Source organism: Marmota monax, unplaced genomic scaffold (genome assembly GCF_021218885.2).
Source record: "Marmota monax isolate L192 unplaced genomic scaffold, Marmota_monax_Labrador192_F-V1.1 WCK01_AAM20220418_F8-fsc00003, whole genome shotgun sequence".
Classification (NCBI taxonomy): Eukaryota; Metazoa; Chordata; class Mammalia; order Rodentia; family Sciuridae; genus Marmota; species Marmota monax.
The window spans coordinates 21,812,186-21,830,585 of record NW_026694084.1 but is presented as its reverse complement, the minus strand read 5'-3'; the positions used below and the strand labels follow the sequence as shown (position 1 = coordinate 21,830,585).

The window sequence follows — 18,400 nt, the reverse complement described above, 5'->3', positions numbered from 1 at the left end:
GGTATATAATTCAAGATTGGCCAAATATATATATATATAGTGTTTTAACATAATTAATAGTTAACTTAGGTATGTAAATTAAGTGATATAATAAATGATTAGGATAATAACTGAATATGGCATTTTTATGATTTTTGTGCTTCAACTGATTTTTTCGGTTAACTGAATACTGATCAGGCAACTGGTGAGGTGAGATCTACAGTGTAGATCAGGAATGATATACAGGTGGTCTTTATCACTCCTTGAAGAATCCTTTTTTTTTTTTTTTTTGGAGGGGATATAAAATCTTAACTAAATCCTTTGTTGCTGGATTTATTCAATTTTATTTTGATTTATTTATAGTCATCAACTGGTTGTTTTACATTTACTTTCTGTAAAAGTATTATAGGTCCTACATATCCCTCAATATTTACCAATGTCTTACTGTATTTGCTTAGTGATCCTACTTTTCCCCCAGTTTTCCAATGTGAGTGTTAACATTCATTTATTCAAAAGTATTGGTGTTGTTTAGAATGTCCATTATGCTGTTTTTGTACAAAACATATTAGGACTTCTTCCACGATAGAGTTAATAATCCAAGAGAAATAAAATTAGCTTATAAATTCTACATTCTGAGGGATGAGGGAAAATTGACCATCTGGAGGATTAGAAGACACACTGCAGTCAAGTCAAGAAATGGTGTTCGGACTTTGAAGGTTTCTCAGCTCAAAAATGATCTGAGAAGAAGGACAGAAACATGATTCTTAGGAGCAGGCTTTCCACAGGAGATGATGGCTCCTAGGGATGACAGGATTTACCCAGCAAAATCAGTAAGTGGGGAGAGGATGGGACTGACGTAAGGATTTGGAAGTAGAGGCAAAAACTGGCTCACTGATGCTCAAGAGACTGAATTAGAGCCCATTTTTTTTAAAAAAGATTGTATAGTAGAGTGAAATTGATCGTGAATTGCTAACCTTCCTTTGTAGCCCTCGCTGATACCTTTCCCAGTGAACCTCTCATGCTGTGTCCTAGTTTTCTGTTTGCTGACAGATCTCTTGCACTTGTTCAGACAAGGGTTGTTTCTATATTTTTAGTTATCCTGACAGTATAGACCCTCAATAAATATTTACCTAATGCAGTAACAAAGGAATTGGAGAAGTGTTTTCATGGCCTTATTTTCAGTTTGACTTGATTGTAACAAGATGTGATGATATTTTCATCACAGTATCTCAAACTCATTGCAAGTGCATCCACATTTTCTTTTCCTTGTGGTTTTCTTTCATGCACATCTGCAGAGTAGATGAATAATTTCGCATTTTTGATGTTGTATTGGTAAAGGTTTTGAAGATGCAAAAGTTAAGGTTTAGAAGAACAGAGTTCAAACTGTAGATCTGCCTCTTACTAGCTCAGTGGCCATGAACAGGTTATTTATGTTTTCTGAACCTCAGACTAATCATCTGTAAAACAGGATTATCATTCTTGCCTTTCAGTATGTTTTTAATGCTACAAATAGAAAATTTGAATTTAGAATAATAATAGCATTTGATATCTAGCACATAGTGTGTTCTCAGTAACTTTTTCTGGTTATAAATATTATTCACAGAAAAATGAATACAACTCAGAAAACGTATTTAGAAACTTACTTTTTTATTTTCTGAAATGGAGAAATTGACACTCTCCACCTTCAGGAATTGCTTCCTTGTAGTTATTTAGATGATTGCATTATCTTTTTTTATGACTTTCATAAAAGTTTATATGGTAAAAATGTCCTAAAAAATGTCCTACAAAACAGTGCTAGTAATACAATTCATTAACAGTTTTCAAATTTGCTGGCTGGCAAGACATTCCGTAAAATGTGTCATTTACACATCTTGTTCATAAAGCAAACAAAATAATACTTAGCTATGTAATAATATACAGTATTAAATCCCCCTGGGAAAAGAGTTGGTTTTAAATACTTTGAAAAGAAACTTTCAAGTTAGTGATTTACACAGTTAATTATAAACAACAAGCCTTGTAATTAAGTGTTGCCATTTTGGGTGGAATTGGTTTCACCCATCACTAATCCGTCTATCCTTGTCTCTGGCCTTTGAGAGATTACGGGAAAATGCACACGATGAAAAGTTTAACTTGTCAAGTATAAATTTAGATGCAAAGTCCGGAATATCAAACACCGCAAGTGATAATTATCACCACCTGGAAATAATTTGTACCACTGAGTTAAGTAAAGAATTCTCCCTTTCTGCTGATAGGGAGTTTTTAACCTCCTGATCACTGAGTACTCCCTGCAGTTTACAGTGATGTATCTTGTGGTTCATTCCCAGTAGTCAACGCAGCACGAGCAATTAGCGGAACACCAGAGGATAAGTGTTGGCTTTGTACAACATGACTAAGATTAAACCAGGGGCAAATTATAAGCAAGGATGATTGACCAGTTTGCAAGTTTTTGAAATCCATTGCAGTTACCTATTTCTTCAAGTTTAAGTAATTCCAGACCTTTTGCTTTAAAAACAATAGATAAATACAAATTTTGAATAGTTGAATTATTATGAATTATATTTTAATGTCTTACATTTGTTTTGAAATCTTAGGACATATCTATTTAATGGGAGACTAATTTGGAGTCCCCAAACATGATCAGAAGATAAGTTTTTACAATAAATAAACATAGAAGTTAAATGTATTTTGCATACTTGACCTACAGAGTCTCAGTTAAGAATTTTCTGGCAGAAGTTTTTATTCTCTGATGGCTTTTTATACGTGATTGAGTTTCTTAGCTTTATTAAGTTTTTGTGGTTGTTAATTAGATTTCTGTATAGCCCTCTGTAGGCAAGAGTTGATTTTGAAATTTTGACTGCCTGTGTTTAACAAATTTGATTCTAATTCTCAAACATTTACATGCATAATTCTGAGAACACATTTTATTTAACACAGTATAGTAAACAGAATGAATCATAGCTATGAACTTTTTCCAAAGGCATTTCTTAGATATATTTCATAAGAAGAAAAGCTAAATTACATGTAAAAGACATATATAAAAATTATAAGTAGAAGAATGTAAATACTTGAATTTGATGTCCATGTCAAGTTAAATTATATGTGGATTTTGGTGGGAATGGGAAGTCATTAAATAGAAAATCGAATACAACCCTCCTTTATCTAATGAGAGGGAGGTGACAGGGAGAGAATCCAGTATGTGTGAGCTCCCTCTGTTGCTCTGGAGTAGCATTTTATTCATGATCTGTGATGTGACATGGAAACTTTTGCTAATGTATCAAAACAAATTGACTTTTTTTTCTGAATGCAGTTTATAAGTTTACTTAAATAGAATACAAAGGAAGGACTGGGGTTGTAGCTCAATGGTAGAGCGCTTGCCTTGCATGTGTGAGGCACTGAGTTCAATTGTCAGCACCACATGAAAGCAAAACAGAATAAAGGTATTGTGTCCATCTGCAACTAAAAACAAACAAACAAACAAAAAAACAAAAAACGAAGGAAGAGCCCTGTAGATATAACATCCTGTAGATATAACATGCTGACCTTCAAATTCTTGTCAATGTTTTTTAAATGCCTAAAATGTTAAGAATACACCTGTGTGTTACCACTATGAAGGGAAGGAGCTTCAGTTGTATTTGGGAAGCACCCACTTATGTGACAAACATGACAAGTGAAGCCAGGGTCTAACTGGGTACATATTAGTTGGGATGATGTTAGTGAACAGGTGGCCAATTAACTGACTGATTTTATGCTGAATTTTGTATTAATTACAATAAAGAAAATGAGGAGTTGTTTGAAAATTATGGAAATGGCATTTTTTATTTTTTGGAAATGACACTTTTAAATGCTATAAAATGCTGTTACGATAGTCTAGGAGACATTTAAAATATTTATCATAGATTTGGAATTAAATGATTTACATTATGTAAAAATATGGTTTTCCTCCACTGTATTGTATGCCTGTGTGCTGCTGAGAATTCAAGTTTAACAAGGTATGGGAAATGATAGAGCTCATGACTCTGTGTAGTGGTGGACAGTACCCTCATTACTCAGAAAATAAAATGTGAAACTTTTGAGCCTGAAATTTATTACTCGGATTATAATATTCTGAAATCTTAAAAATAGTGACATTAAAGGCAAGCGGAAGGCTAAATGCTGTTCAGAGCATGTGAGTCAGAAGTCTTTACTCTGATATGTATGAGGGACATTTTTACTTTACTTTTTTCTTAAAAAAACTTTGTTACTTTCTAAAACCTAAAATATTCATTTTCTGGCAAGCGATGGGAAAATTACCTAATATATTTCTAACTTTAAAATGAGTGTTTACATTTACCTAAATAATTTTTGTTGTTTGAGTCATCCAGGCTGATTTACCATGTGAAGAGGGAATTTAAAATGAAAATTACTTCTAAATGGACAGGAGAATATAAATATTTTTGATATTAAGGGTGGTAAAGTACTTCTTTGTTTATAGGAAAACATTATCTTTTATATCTCAATTATGTAACTGTCATTTTTTAATTGAAGGTGTGATACTTAAAATATTAAATTTTAGCTTATAGGTTTTTGGAAACATGTTTTCAAGGAAAAGAAAGGCAAGTTAAATGAGGGAAGCTGGAGCCTTAAAATTTGGTCCCATTTAGAATCTTGGAGTTGATGGAGCTACTCCAGTGTGGCACCATGCACAGGTTTTACTTGAACTGGCAGTTTTCCAAATATAGGTACAAACTTTTCTACTGACCCTTATTTACAGGAGGGTGAGAGGGTAGAGGGTATATGGGAGGTAAAAGATATAGAACATTAGACAACCTAAGAGATGACCTCAGGCCTGTAACTCTGATTTTCCGTCTCTTTAGCCATGATCAAACTGCTAAAAGTTTGTTGAAGCTAGAATTTACTTTTTTCTTTTTTAAATTTAAACTCATTGTAAACTGATATATATGAGAGAACAATTATACATATTTATGGAGTACAAGGTGATACTTGATACATATATATACGCATTGGAAAATGTTTAAATCAGGTTAAACATACCTCTCTCCTCAAATGTAATATAATTTCTCTCTCTCTAATTTAGAAAGGCAGTCTAAGTTTCTGAGTCACAAAGTTGCTGAGGCTGGCTTTGGACTCTTAATTTTCCTGCCTCAGCCTCCCAAGATGCTGGGATTTCTGGTGTGCACCACTGCACCTGGCTCAAATGTTATTTCTTTATGGTGAAAGTATTCACTGTATGAATATATAGCACATTATCATAAACTGTAGTCACCAACTGTGCATCAGCACATCAGAATTTCTTGCTTCATCTAACTGTAACTTAATATGCACTAATAAGCCTTTTCTAATCTCTGCTTTCCCTCTGATCCCCAGCCTGTAGTAAGTGCCATTCTACTCTCAGTTTCTAGGAGATCAAATCTTATTATATATCATATGTGAGTGACTTCATGTAGTGGTTGATTTTCTTTTCCTGGCTTATCTCATTTAACATAATGATCTCTACTTCCACCCATATTGTCCCATGTGACAGGATTTCATTCCTGTTTATGACTGAATAGTATTCCATTGTGTATATGCACCACATTTTCTTTATCCATTCATCAATTGATGGACATCCCGGCTATTTCCATTTCTTGGCTATGTGAATAGAGCCATCATAAACAGGGAAGTGCACATGTCTCTCAGACACATTGGTTTTATTTCCTTTGGAAATGAACCCAGTGGAACTGCTGGATTTTATGGTAATTCTATTTTTAAATTTTGAGCAATCTCCAGACTGTTTTCCATAAAGGTTGTATGCATGTGTATTCCCACCAAGAATGTGTAAGGGCTTCCTTTTCTCCACACCCTCATCAGTGCATGCCTTTGCTATTTTGACTATTTTTCTTTCTTTCTTTCTTTCTTTTTTTGTGACAGGGGTTGAACTCAGGGGCACTCAACCACTGAGACACATCCCCAGCTCTGTTTTGTATTTTGTTGTTTAGGGCCTCACTAAGTTGCTGAGGCTGGCTTTGAACTTGTGATCCTCCTACCTCAGCCTCCCAAGCCACTGGGATTACAGGCATACACCACCATACCTGGCCTACTATTTTTGACAATAGCCATTCTTATTGGAGTGAGGTGATCTCTACCTCATTGTGGTTTTGATTTGCAGTTCCCTGGTGATAGTGATATTGAGCCTTTTTTTCGTATACCCGTTGGCCATTTCTATGTCTTTGAGAAATGTCTGTTCAGGTTTATAGAATTATTTTTCATACTCAGACATTAACCAGTGTTGTTCCAATATAAAATATTCAATCATTCAGACATTAAAGTGAAGAACATCAGGAATTCATCTTTGCTTCTTGATCTGTACACACACTTCATACTCTATCAATCTAAGGCACCTTCTGTTTTACTGTTTTGGTTTAGACCCTATCCCCTCTTCTAAACTCCCACAGTAGTCACTGAACTTCTCTTCCTGCTTTTGAGTTTGCTCTCTCTAATTCACCCTCACGTTGTCAACAGTTGCCTTTATAAAATCTTATCGTGGTCCTCTTTGGCTCTTGCTTAAAATTCCTTCCCTGCCTTACTGTCCACACAGCATCCAAGTCCCTTCACGTGCTGGTTCTGTTCTTCTCATGCAGCCACATCTCCTGACATTGACCTCTCACCTTTTGCAGCCCAGTGAGATAAATTTCTTAAATACTCAAAAGATTTTGAGCCCCTGTTATGTGACAGGGAATGCCAAGACTGTTCACATCATATACTATGAGGGGCCTCAGTATGAATCATATTCCCATTTAGAACTCAGCCTGGTCCTTCACATCCAGTGGAAACCTTCTCTGATTGGTTCTAGAATAACTCTGTCTTTCATAGCTTACTGATAGGTCTGAAAAAGCACCATCTTATATTAGTTGCTTTCAGCTATATCTCTTGGAGACTTTGAGCTTCTCATAAGAACTGTGTCTTATTAAGGAATTTCAAATACCAAACTCAGTGTCTGATTGATATAGTTGTACAGTTTATATTTGTAGGATTAAATTGTATTGAAATATGCCTGAAAAGCCTGTCCTGTGGTTGTAGAGTCTTCATCTAATCTCTACTTATAGTTTCTATCAGTCAAATATTCAGCATATTATAAAAATTGTACTCTAATTAATTCCATATTTTGTCCAGGCCATGAAATAGATTTTAGAAATTTTGGACCCATTATCACTATTTTTGAAAGAAAATCATAGCACAAATATATATTATCTCAAATTTGATTATCTAATCTGTGGATTATTTCGTGTAGTTGGTGACTCTTCCAATATCTTTTCCTCAGAATTTCTCAACCTCTTCAGTGTCAGTAATTTTTATACTCCTCTTTGTTCACATAGCCACAGGCATGCGATATCTCGAATTTCATCATTCCTTACAAAAACACTCCCTAAAGACCAAGAACTCAAAACCCCCATCTGTGACCACATCCTCCCCTTCCTTATCACATCCATCCCTCAGTCTTCTGAAAGCACTTCCTAGTCCACACATCATCAGCTGTCTTAATGTCCTTTCCTCCCTCTTGGGCCTCCATTGACACACAGTGACCCTTTTGTGGGTCCTTATTACTGCTTCTGCTACTCATGAATCAGACACATTCTCCATTCTCCATTCTCTTACTCTTTGTAGATAATCTCTTCTGTTTTACTAAAAGGGCTTTATCACCTTTTCCCCATCCCTATCAGGGAAAGGGCACTCCACCTTCTTTCCCAAACTGGCTTCTTTAGTCCCCTGCGCTGTCTTATGCTTTTTTACCAACCTACTGAACTCTGCATATAAGACGTATTAGATTGTCCCCAATCCTATCACTGTGTTCCCCTGTGGCTCTTTTCTCCCCCTCCTTTAGATCTCCCTCTGGTTTTGAACCCTGGAGATGAAAGGTCCCAGATCTTAGCTGATGGATGCAGCAGTATTCAGCAAGTTGTTTCAGCAAGCCAGGTGGCCCTATTTACACACCATTTTGGTTACAGAATACTTTTTGACTATTTAATATTGACAGTAAATGCAGAGCTACTAGTTTAATATCTTGAGGAGACCTTCCCTAACTCTTTCAGTCTGCATGATCTTTCCTTTTCAAAAGTTCTCACACATCTGTATCAGTCATCTTTGTTAATTTTTAAAATTAATAAACTAAAAATTAAGAGATCCATTTGTTTAAACTTGACAGTCACTTTATATATTCTGCAGTGCAGTTGACAGCCTGACAAATGGGTGATGTGTCCACTGTAGTCACTGAGTTCACCTTGGCATCTCACCATATTTTCATGTTGGTCTGTCCTTGTGGCCACACTGATAAGCATGGATCTCCCTGATTCTCCTCCTGACTCACTCAGGATATGCACCTTACTTGTTTCCTCCTCCTGTTAACTGTATTTCTGTGTCCACTCTCTGGGTTATTTGCCCAATTTACTAAGCAAACTATGTGCCTTAACTCCTCTAGTCTCCTCTAAGATACCCAGCAAATGCTAGAATATGGGGTTGACCCTTGCTGCTTTATATCATGATAATGTAAAATACCTAAAAATTGAGTCAAATAAAATAAATACTGTACATCTTTATGATGTAAATTAAATCTAACATTAAATCTAATGATGTACATTAAATCTAATTTAATCTAACATTAAAAGTCAGATTTCCAAAGGATAATTGATAACAGAAAATATTCAGTTTATGATAACATGTTGAGAAGTCCTCAACAACTAATAATACAGGGATTTTTTTTTAAATGATTAGGTTTTCCAGATTTGGAGTAGGATATAGGAATCAGGTAAGTAGTCTCAGCATTTGGTTATCCTGATAGATTTGAATGCTCATTTTATGTGTCTCAGCTCTTTCATAAGCAACTCCTATGCACAAAACATCCTTGAAATTGGATGCCTTTTAGATGTGTGATGGGCATCCTGTGCATGTTGAGGAACTGTGCTTTCTGCATGCTGGTTTACCAGGAGCAGGAAACTAGTGTTACCAAGGGTGTCTACCTGTTGTCGACCTCTTGTTCACTGTTCTGGTCAATGACAAGGATATTGTTTGCAGGAAAATAAATACACCAGAGACCTTCTGTGATATAATGCATCTTTTATGCTGTGGAAACACCTTTAGATCATTCCACTCTCGTTCACATAATGCAGTGAAAATGGGTATAGAATATTTCTGCAGAGCAAGCTTTCTCTTTTTCAGGAGAGGCAGACATAGATTTCCAATTCATGAAGTGGTCAAAATAACATGGCCAATAAGGGCAGTCCTTGTCCTTAATATTAAACAATTGCTTAAAGCAACTTGTCACCAATTTTAAGATCATGCATTTTAATTAGTATAAAAATGTGGGAGCAATATTAATAGTGCAAATATATATGTAATTTTCCATCTGCTTCTTTTATTGATTTTTTAAAAAGTTTACTGAGATCAGCTTTTTTAAAGCCATAGTTAAACTTTGTTTATGGCAGAGTTTTTTTGTTTTTTAAGAACTGATAAGCTGGGCTTTATTAAAATTACAAACATCAGCTCTGTGAAAGGTTAAGGTGGAGTGGTGAGGAGTGAATAAATGCCACAGAAATTCATAGGGCACTGGAAGTATTATGGCAGAGTTTTTAATAGGTTCTTATAAGTCTTTTTTTTTACCTGTTTGCTCACATGACCTCCGTGGCTGCACTCACTGGTGTACACACCATATGTATTCTTTTCCTGGCTAGAAACTTGCATTGCCTTTAGTTTCTTGCTCATTTTTGCCTTGGAGCCAGTTGTCAAAACACCTTCTTTGCCAATTTTTCATATTCACCTCCCTTAGTCACCATCCTGAGCACAGTTTTTCATCATCTCCTCCCTCAATCATACCATAGTTTCCGTAAACAGTTTAACTGGATGTCACCAGTGATACTGTTCCTATTTTCTGTCCTTCCCATGAGGTTTTTCACTAACCTTTCTGTATCTTGATTTGTAGTCATACTTTTTAACTGCTCTGTGTGATAGAAGTCCATTCTTATTAGCCCCAATTTTATTTTGAAGTAGTTTCTACAAAAATAAATAAGGAGCTCTGTTTATCATCGTACTGTAGTACATGTTATACCGTTTCCAAAATTGAAAACTATTGTATATAAATAGATTAATGGTTCAAGGCCAGCCCATTAAGCTTCAACACTATTTTTCCACTGGGTTAATTTGTATCTTAATTTTTAAAATTATTATTTATGCCCCTAAGAGTCTAAGCACACTCTGAGAATGCTAGCATGATTGATAATGGTCCCTGAAGTTGAAGGTGCCATATGAGTGGATGAAAATTAAAGTACAGAGCAAAATTGTTTGAATCCTTTATTACCATTTAAAAATGAAATTCAGTCTTGTGTTCATATTGTTGTGGAGCCACATTTTCTTATAATACCAAGACCCAGAGAGACTCAGGAGAGGTACCATGTTTAGACTTACTTTAAAGCCATGTTGGTGAAAATATGCTTAAGTGCTATTAGTTATTGTTAACTAATTTTCTATCATAAACCAATGCATACTAGCCTTACAGTTGCATTAAAAAGAGATTAGTCTAACAACTTTTGTCTCCTCAATCATCCCGCTTACCATTTATTGTGAAGTTTAGTAGTTAACCTCCTGTTCTACTTTGCCAGAAAGGGCATATCCGTTTTTATGGTGCCTTATGGTCACTTACTGCTTTCTTCTGTAACACTTCTTAATTCTAAAACCAGAGAGAAGATGAGTAAGGAAAACAGGCAAATTTAAAACTCTCCTCTCAGACCTATCAACAAACCATTGATTACATTTCAGTCTTTTCCGGTTTTACCTATCCATTGAAATCTAAGATGACTGGTAACAAAATCGTCCTTATTTCCTGGTAGAGCAATAGGAAGGTTCTAATTTGGGCAGCCTTACGCAGATCCTGACACTTTGAGAATGGATAACAGTGGCTGTTTGATTTTTATATAGAGAGAACATTTTATCTGAACCCTGTTAGCTCAAAGGAGGTAAAGTCAGCTGAAATAAAATACCAGAATGGCTTCTTTTTATTAATGCTCAATTATCTTGAGTGTTTGGAGAGGTAAATATCTCCTCATCTATTAACTACATTTTTTTTTCAGTTGACTTTTCTCCCCAGGATTATTTCCAAGTGAAGGTATAATTGGCTGGTGAAAGGGACCTTTACCTCATATAGTTTCAGTTGTATTATAAATTACCCATTACTGTATTAGAAACTAAGAAAAGGAGTGAGTAGAATTATAACTGTTCTTTTATTCTCTTTGTTCAAAGCTGCCATTGGATTTTTCTTTCTTTTTCATTTTTTTTAAATATAGGAACTCAGCATGAAAGATGTTGGGAAAATTGAATGTTTTATTGGTTAAATTGTCAGAAATAGTAAGATCATTAAATATTCATTTTTCTGATTTTAACAGTGAACAAAGCCTCACACACATTTGCGGTTAAATTATTTCACCTTGTACACTAAAGATAGCTGTGCATATCTGACAAATAGATGGTGTTATACTTACCTAAATGATGCTTTTCTTTTATGGAGCACATATTTCCTTAAGAGATTACAGAGTGTAAAATAAAGATTAAGGGGATGAGTAAAAATTAACAAAAGGCTGAAGTCAGAATAAAAAATAATATGGCTAAGGATTGAAATCTCTTTATGTAATTTATAGAATTAATACCTTCTCTTTGTGAAATTCTTGAACCCAAGAATAATGAAAATTGGGTTTATTATGAAACCTGATGTCCCTCAGAAAACTTGGATACGAGGACTATATATAGTCTTCATATGTACCCACAGGATGTTGGACCCTTGAGGGAAACACAAGATGTGCACACTTTGGGTGGTAGGTAGCTAGAAAAATTTGTAAGAGGGAGACTCAGACCAATATATATCTGTCTCATGACTTAAGCCATTCAGATTCTTTTATGAAAAATTCTTTGGTAAAAGACCAAGTTTGAGTTATTGTTCAAAATTGGGCTACTGGGCAGTGTTTCAAAGGTCAGTTTTGCAATTAATCCTTATGTGACTATCTAATTTATTGCTGGTAGAAACAAATAGCCTGGTTCTTTGCCACATAATTTAATGCAGTACAATCTGGGGATTCCTTTTCTAATATAATAGAACTAATGTTTTATTTTAGCACATTGTTTATTGCCTTCTCATACATAAGACATAAATTTGTGATATTCAGTTTCGATTATAAAATTTTTAAATTTCTGGTACTTTGGCCTTTTTCTCTTTCTCTCTCAAAATTAACTACTTTCTTTCTAGCGCTTTTTTTTTTTTTGGTCTTTTTTCAAGTTATAAAAGTAGTATATTGTTGGAAAATAGAAGATAGGAAACCAGACTTAGGATATTAAAAGTCAGTAGTACTGATGCTTTTTGTGTGTGTATTGCCTACTAGTTAAAACATTTTAGTTTATAGAAAATGAAGCCTGAATTAGGTGCATTATAGTTATTACCAGTATACATTAAATGACATACATCTTTGAATATTTTACGTATTTCCATTGTAGCTTCATTTGTCCTGATATTGTTTCCTGCCCTGAATACACAGTGTAAAGTCTTTACAGATCATTTCCTGCCCAACATTAATTCTTAGTATGCACTTTGCTTATTACCATATTAGGTGAAAATTTTGCTTAACAAACAATTATTTTTTTAAGTCACATGTGTTAGTCAAATGAACAAATTCTCATTTAGATTTCTCTTAAACCCCTCTGAATTTCAGTAAATTTTATACTTCATTAGAAATTTCTATGCTGTTGGAAATTATCTATAATATTTTCTGTCCAAATATAGCAGCCACAGTTGCAGTTGGCTATTACACACTTGAAGTGTGGCTAGCACTATTAAGAAACTAAATTTTTCATTTCTTTTTTTTTCAACATTTTTATTTTTTAGTTGTAGGTGGGCACAATACCTTTACTTAATTTTTATGTGGTGCTGAGGATCGAACCCAATGCCTCACACATGGTAGGCGAGCATTCTTCCTCTGAGCTACGACCCCAGCCCTCATTTTATTTTATTTTCATTCATTTAATTTCAAATAGCCACATATGTCTAGTGCCCATTTTATTGGAGAAAACAGATCTAGGATGATTAATCTTTAATCTTTGTTACCACTATTTCTGTTAGGTAAGTGCTATTAATCAAATAATATGTTCACAACTAAAACAATATAAGACCTAACCTCTAATAGTCTCACACTAATGCATATTTTGGTTCCTTAATCATCTTTGAGACACCCTGAACATGTATACTATCGATTGATGTATGTTTTGTGTGGGATACCTGTATCATAGTGTAGTTCAAACATTCAAAACTTCTCCTTTCAGTTGGGCACTTTGTTCTTTATTTTCCTTCTTCCTCAGAGATAAGGCTTCATCCAAGATCTCCCTCATGTTCTCCTTTCTCACTTGATTCACCACTCAGCTATGAGCATGAAACTCCTCTTCCCCTGATTCCTTAGTAGACCGTATTATTCATAGGAAACTTCAAGCCCATTAAGGTACTGACCATGCTGGTGTATTGTGGACATGGGCCTTCCCTAGCATAGAGCCTTGCTTGTGGCAGGAATTAGTGCATTCTGTGAATGAAGAAACGAGTGTCACCCATACCGTGCTCTTTATCCAGTGCAGGAAAAAGATATGACTTTGAAGTCCTTTCCAAAATCAGTTTTGAATTTTCTGAATTTTATTTCAATATATAAAAAAGAAAGAAAATAGTTTGTTTATAAAGATTAACTACAGTTGAGAGAAAAACAAATGAGCCAATACATTAAACAGTAATGGTGTACAGAACAAATTGTAAAATGTGGCATATGGTGGTTGTACAATATTTGTTGAATGAATGGCTTTGACAGATGCTACTATTTATTAATGTATGAAACTCAAGTAAAGTAAATGGCTACTTATATTGAACAACTAACTCCTATAATCTCTCATAGATTTATAGAAATAAGTTATCACCAAATTTTAAAAATAATTTTTGTTTTCATTCAATTATATTATTTTAATCTTGAGTCAAATAAGATTGATAAATGACATCATGGGTCAGAATCCACGGAAGAAGCTCTTTGAATCTTTGCATCAGCATGTTGGAAATAAATGTGAAGACAACATGAAGGGGACAGTTGTTGCTATAGTTGCTACCTCACTTCTTACATTCCTCACTTCACATTCAGAAACTTTGATTCCAAGCACACCATCAAGCAGTAGTAAAATTGAAAATGAAAAGCAAAGGAATAGTTTCAAGAGTCCATCATATAGCAAGGTTGAAGAGTTATTGCATTATCCCTATTCACCCATAAAACATGTTCCTACTGCTTTTTGTATTTGACCTCTTCCACCAACAAACTTTTGGGGGGAGGACATACCTTTTATGCTGGCTTATAATGATCAGTGCTTCTGCATTTAATCTTCACTACTCCAATATGAATGAGAATGCTGGAGGTAGTTTAGATTCTGCTTTTCTGAACCTATCTTTTTCTGGACCATTGAATACAGACAAAACCTGACTGTATATAAGTTGAGAAGTCACTGAAAATTGTATGCAAATTCAATTTGTAGGTTATTGAGTTACTGGCATTTTCTACTATAAGTTTTCTGGTTTAAGAGAAAGTTTTACTATACAGTCCCCATATGTACATAAGGAGAAGAACTTATCTAGTTTTGTTAAATTCACAATTTGCTAAAACACCTAACCAGAAGATTTTTCCTTAATGTTTAATTTCTGGTAAAATTGAAAGATTTATTTTGTAGATAAAATGCATCACATACTTGTAACATTTTGAATTTTGAGTTTATTTGTGTCTTTTAATAGATGTATTTCTATATATTGACAAAAATAAAGATCAGAGCTCTTTGAAACTAGGACCTCATGAGCAGTCCTATAAATCTTTATAAAGTTAGAGAAACAGTAACTTTTGGAATGGGATTATAAGCATTATTATAGGTTACTTATTGCTATAAGCAACTTTGAGTATCAGTCTTAGCCATGTAAAACTTTGTTGTCCAATATTAAGATAGTTATTGGGTGCTGGTTGATTCAATTTTGTTTATATACATCATTATTTTTCATGTATGCAATGTTTCAAGGCCATTTTTGTATTACATTAGCCCTTTCTGTCTATTGATTATTACCGATTTCTATTTAGAGGAAAACTTGATATTAACACAGAGGGCATGTGTTTTTTTCTGATTTCATTCCTAGAAATATGAAAAAAATGCAACCAAAACAAATGTTTGAATTATGAGAACTCTGTGGTATGAAATAATTTAGTAGTCCATCATCATGTACCGTTATTATTGAAGAATAGACTACGATGGCCTTGTTCATGCCAGACTTCTTGTTTAATGTATACAGTTAGCATCCACATTAGCAGGTAAAATAAATTCTCACCCATTTATCTGATCATTTTAATAATTGAATCATAGAAGGGATTCGGTAAATCCAATTGTGGATAGATTTTTAAGAAGCTTAAAATAAAAGGGCATTTGTAGACCTTAGAGATAGAAATACTGTGATACTGGGTGTTGTGATGATAGAGGCATTATTTTTCCTCATGATGGCTAAACAATTTTTAAAAACTGTGTCAGAAAGAGAATGGAAGATCCTTTTATATGTTTGAGTTTGGCACTAACTTTCTAAGCCTTCCAGAGGGCCAGTAATTTACTACAATTCATAATTGATTTGAGTAACCATCCTGATAGTTAATTGACAGGAAGAAAAGAAGCTCATTTACCATAAAACTTTAACCAGAGACTTAACCACATCATCAGATTTTGTTATTTTGATAGTATTTTGCCTAGCCACATATGAAAGCTCTGAACTCCTGAGAAACCACTGAATACTTAGGATAGAATTTCAGGGATCCCTTGGTGGTCTGTCAAACTCAAGTGTGAGCAAAGCTTGGGACAACTCCCCAGGTAGTCTGCATGGAGTCTTGAGGGAGTGCATTTCCCCATCCTGACTTTCACATGTATGTGTTCATAACCATTTTAAAGAAGAAAATCATAGCATCATATACCCAAATCTTACCATGGTGCATCTTTCTAGGCTGTGACTATCTCCCGGACACCAAACAGAAGGGTAAGTCGAACACTGGCTTTCTTGGATGTCACCTTCCTGACTTATTGAAGCACCTTAAACCCTTCTGCCTGTCACTGTCCTTTGTGTGTCTCACGTATTTCTGTTAACAGCAAAGCTTGCAGTTAGCAGTGTATTTGGGGCTATGCTGGGATGCTCTGTGAACAATCTTTTCTGCTCCCCTAAACTTAGTATCTCATCTTGTAAAAGCAAAATCGAAAAGTTCATTACAGAGATTGAGGTGACTAGAAAGAATCAAAGTGCCTGAGAAACAGTAACTTGACTATCTGTTAAACAAAAAGACAATGCAATTTTATAAATGAACATTGGAGAAGTAACATTAATTTTATGGAACTATAGATCTTTCAGAACCAAGGATGTGCTAACTCAAAGCATAGGAACTTACTCTTGAAAACTAAATCACTGTTGTCTGATTATATTACACAGAAAGTAAACAACAACAACAAAAATAATTTTTTATTAACCTTTGCTCAAAATAGACTAAATCCAAAAGGACCAGTTTACCATTTTAAAAGGCATTACCATGTGTGTATAATTTTATCAAAATGGACTCTATTGTCATGTAGAACTACAAAGAACAAAAGTGGAGAGAAATGCATATCTAATTGTGCATTAATGTAATATGTAGTAGCAGAGGATTTACAGGCTTCCTTTTATATTATGTATAAGTCAATCCACTTGTCAAATTCTAACACATTTTATCACTGCTTTTCTGGTATGTTAGTTGCTGGTATTATTAATAAAAGTCAAATAAAGTTTACTTCCATCAAGTCTTAAACGTTTTATAAATACTCAGGTTTTATCTTTCACTGTACTTTTTTATATTATGAAACAATCAGGCACTTTACTTTGAAAAGTGCTTCTTTTTTAAAATTTTTCCTTGATAAAGAAGAGATTTCATAATTTGCTTCAAAATTGAATTTTTCTGCCTGTATTTCTTATAGAAAATCTGAATTACTCATAGTAACATGACTAGAGAGATCTAAGAGGTAGGTATTTAAAATATGTCTATCATCCACAGTCATTATAGTAGACAAGCAAAGCTCATAAATACTGCCACAGTCTTTTACAATCACACTCATTGATTTTACACTTTCTTAATGTGGGAAAAATTATCATGACCCAAAGACAGAGCTGTGCCATAACTCTGATAGATTGGTGATCAATTCATCAATACTTTATCTCACTGAGAAATCTATCAATTATCTAAAGATTATGTATTAACTATACAAAATTATGTTTAACCTAACAAACTACAGGAACATAATTGTTGATATAAAAACATTTCTGTTAAACAAATAACTACAATTTTTACAATGGTAGGTGTTATTCCAGAAATGTTAGCAGTTGTCCTTTATAAAAAGTTTAATTAGTCTCTTCATGAAGGACACAAAGCCAGTTTTTGCAAAAGAAAAGGTGTAACCTTGGTTTATACTTAGCATTGATAAAATCAGGTAAAGACATGCATTGTTGTAAATTCTACAGTATTATCAAAACAGCCATAATAATCTAAAGATTTACCTCAATTACATAAACCTGTATTTATATTCACATATAAAAATCTCTTGAGTGTATAGCTTCTATAAAGATTGCTATTTTTCTTTCTTAAAATATTAGCATATTTAAATTTTCAAAATTCAGTTTGTTTTCTTGGAATTTTGGGAAAATTGGAATGAATGTAGTTGTTAATCTGTGTAATGGAATCTTAAGAGAACATTTAAAACATTTTCATATAATTTATTAATACAGACTTAAGAGATAAAGTCATTTCTAAATTTGATGAATACAGAAACAAGAAAGCTTTCAGCTTGAGTTCTTTAACTTTAGCATGGGTCAAGAGTAAACAAACACAAAAACTCACTAGTTCAAATCTGAAATTTGTGTTCTGTTTCATGGGAATGAAATGCATTCTTGTATAAATGAAGCAATGCAGGAGACTAATGAAATACAGTTTGTGTTGTCCTCACCCAACCGAGAGCAGAAGAGTAGTAGAGATCACCACCTGGTAAAGGATTCCCTATCTTTGCTGTCACCAGTGGGGAATAACATTTGCCCTGTGCACATCAGAACAGGAACCAATTGAGTAGGTCAGAAACCAGAAGCAAAAACAGTAACAGAGTTAGGATTAGAAAGAGAAGCAGAGACCACTGAAATTGAAGTTCTTTGGTAAATCCTGTTGTTTGGAGTTCACTCTTGGGGCTAAGTTAAGAGTGTTTTTGCTCAAATATTTCTGGCAAATGAATCCTCTTGGGCATCACAATGGAAACTCCAAACTGTCAAAAAATAATTTTGATAAAGTTTTTCATAAAGTTTTAAACATTC

At 34.1% G+C, this 18,400-nt stretch overlaps 1 protein-coding gene across 9 annotated transcripts in view; it reads left to right on the top strand.

Moving 5' to 3' along the window:
• Trps1 (transcriptional repressor GATA binding 1) overlaps nucleotides 1-18,400 on the top strand; it is a 237,673-nt gene that overhangs the window by 115,097 nt on the left and 104,176 nt on the right. For 7 of the 9 annotated variants that reach the window (XM_058585694.1, XM_058585688.1, XM_058585690.1 and 4 more), the window contains one exon: nucleotides 16,028-16,060. The exons of the other annotated variants lie outside the window; for them this stretch is intronic. In XM_058585694.1, the coding sequence (XP_058441677.1) occupies nucleotides 16,028-16,060 (33 nt within the window). The remainder of the gene's footprint in view (nucleotides 1-16,027; nucleotides 16,061-18,400) is intronic. 9 annotated transcript variants of the gene reach the window in all.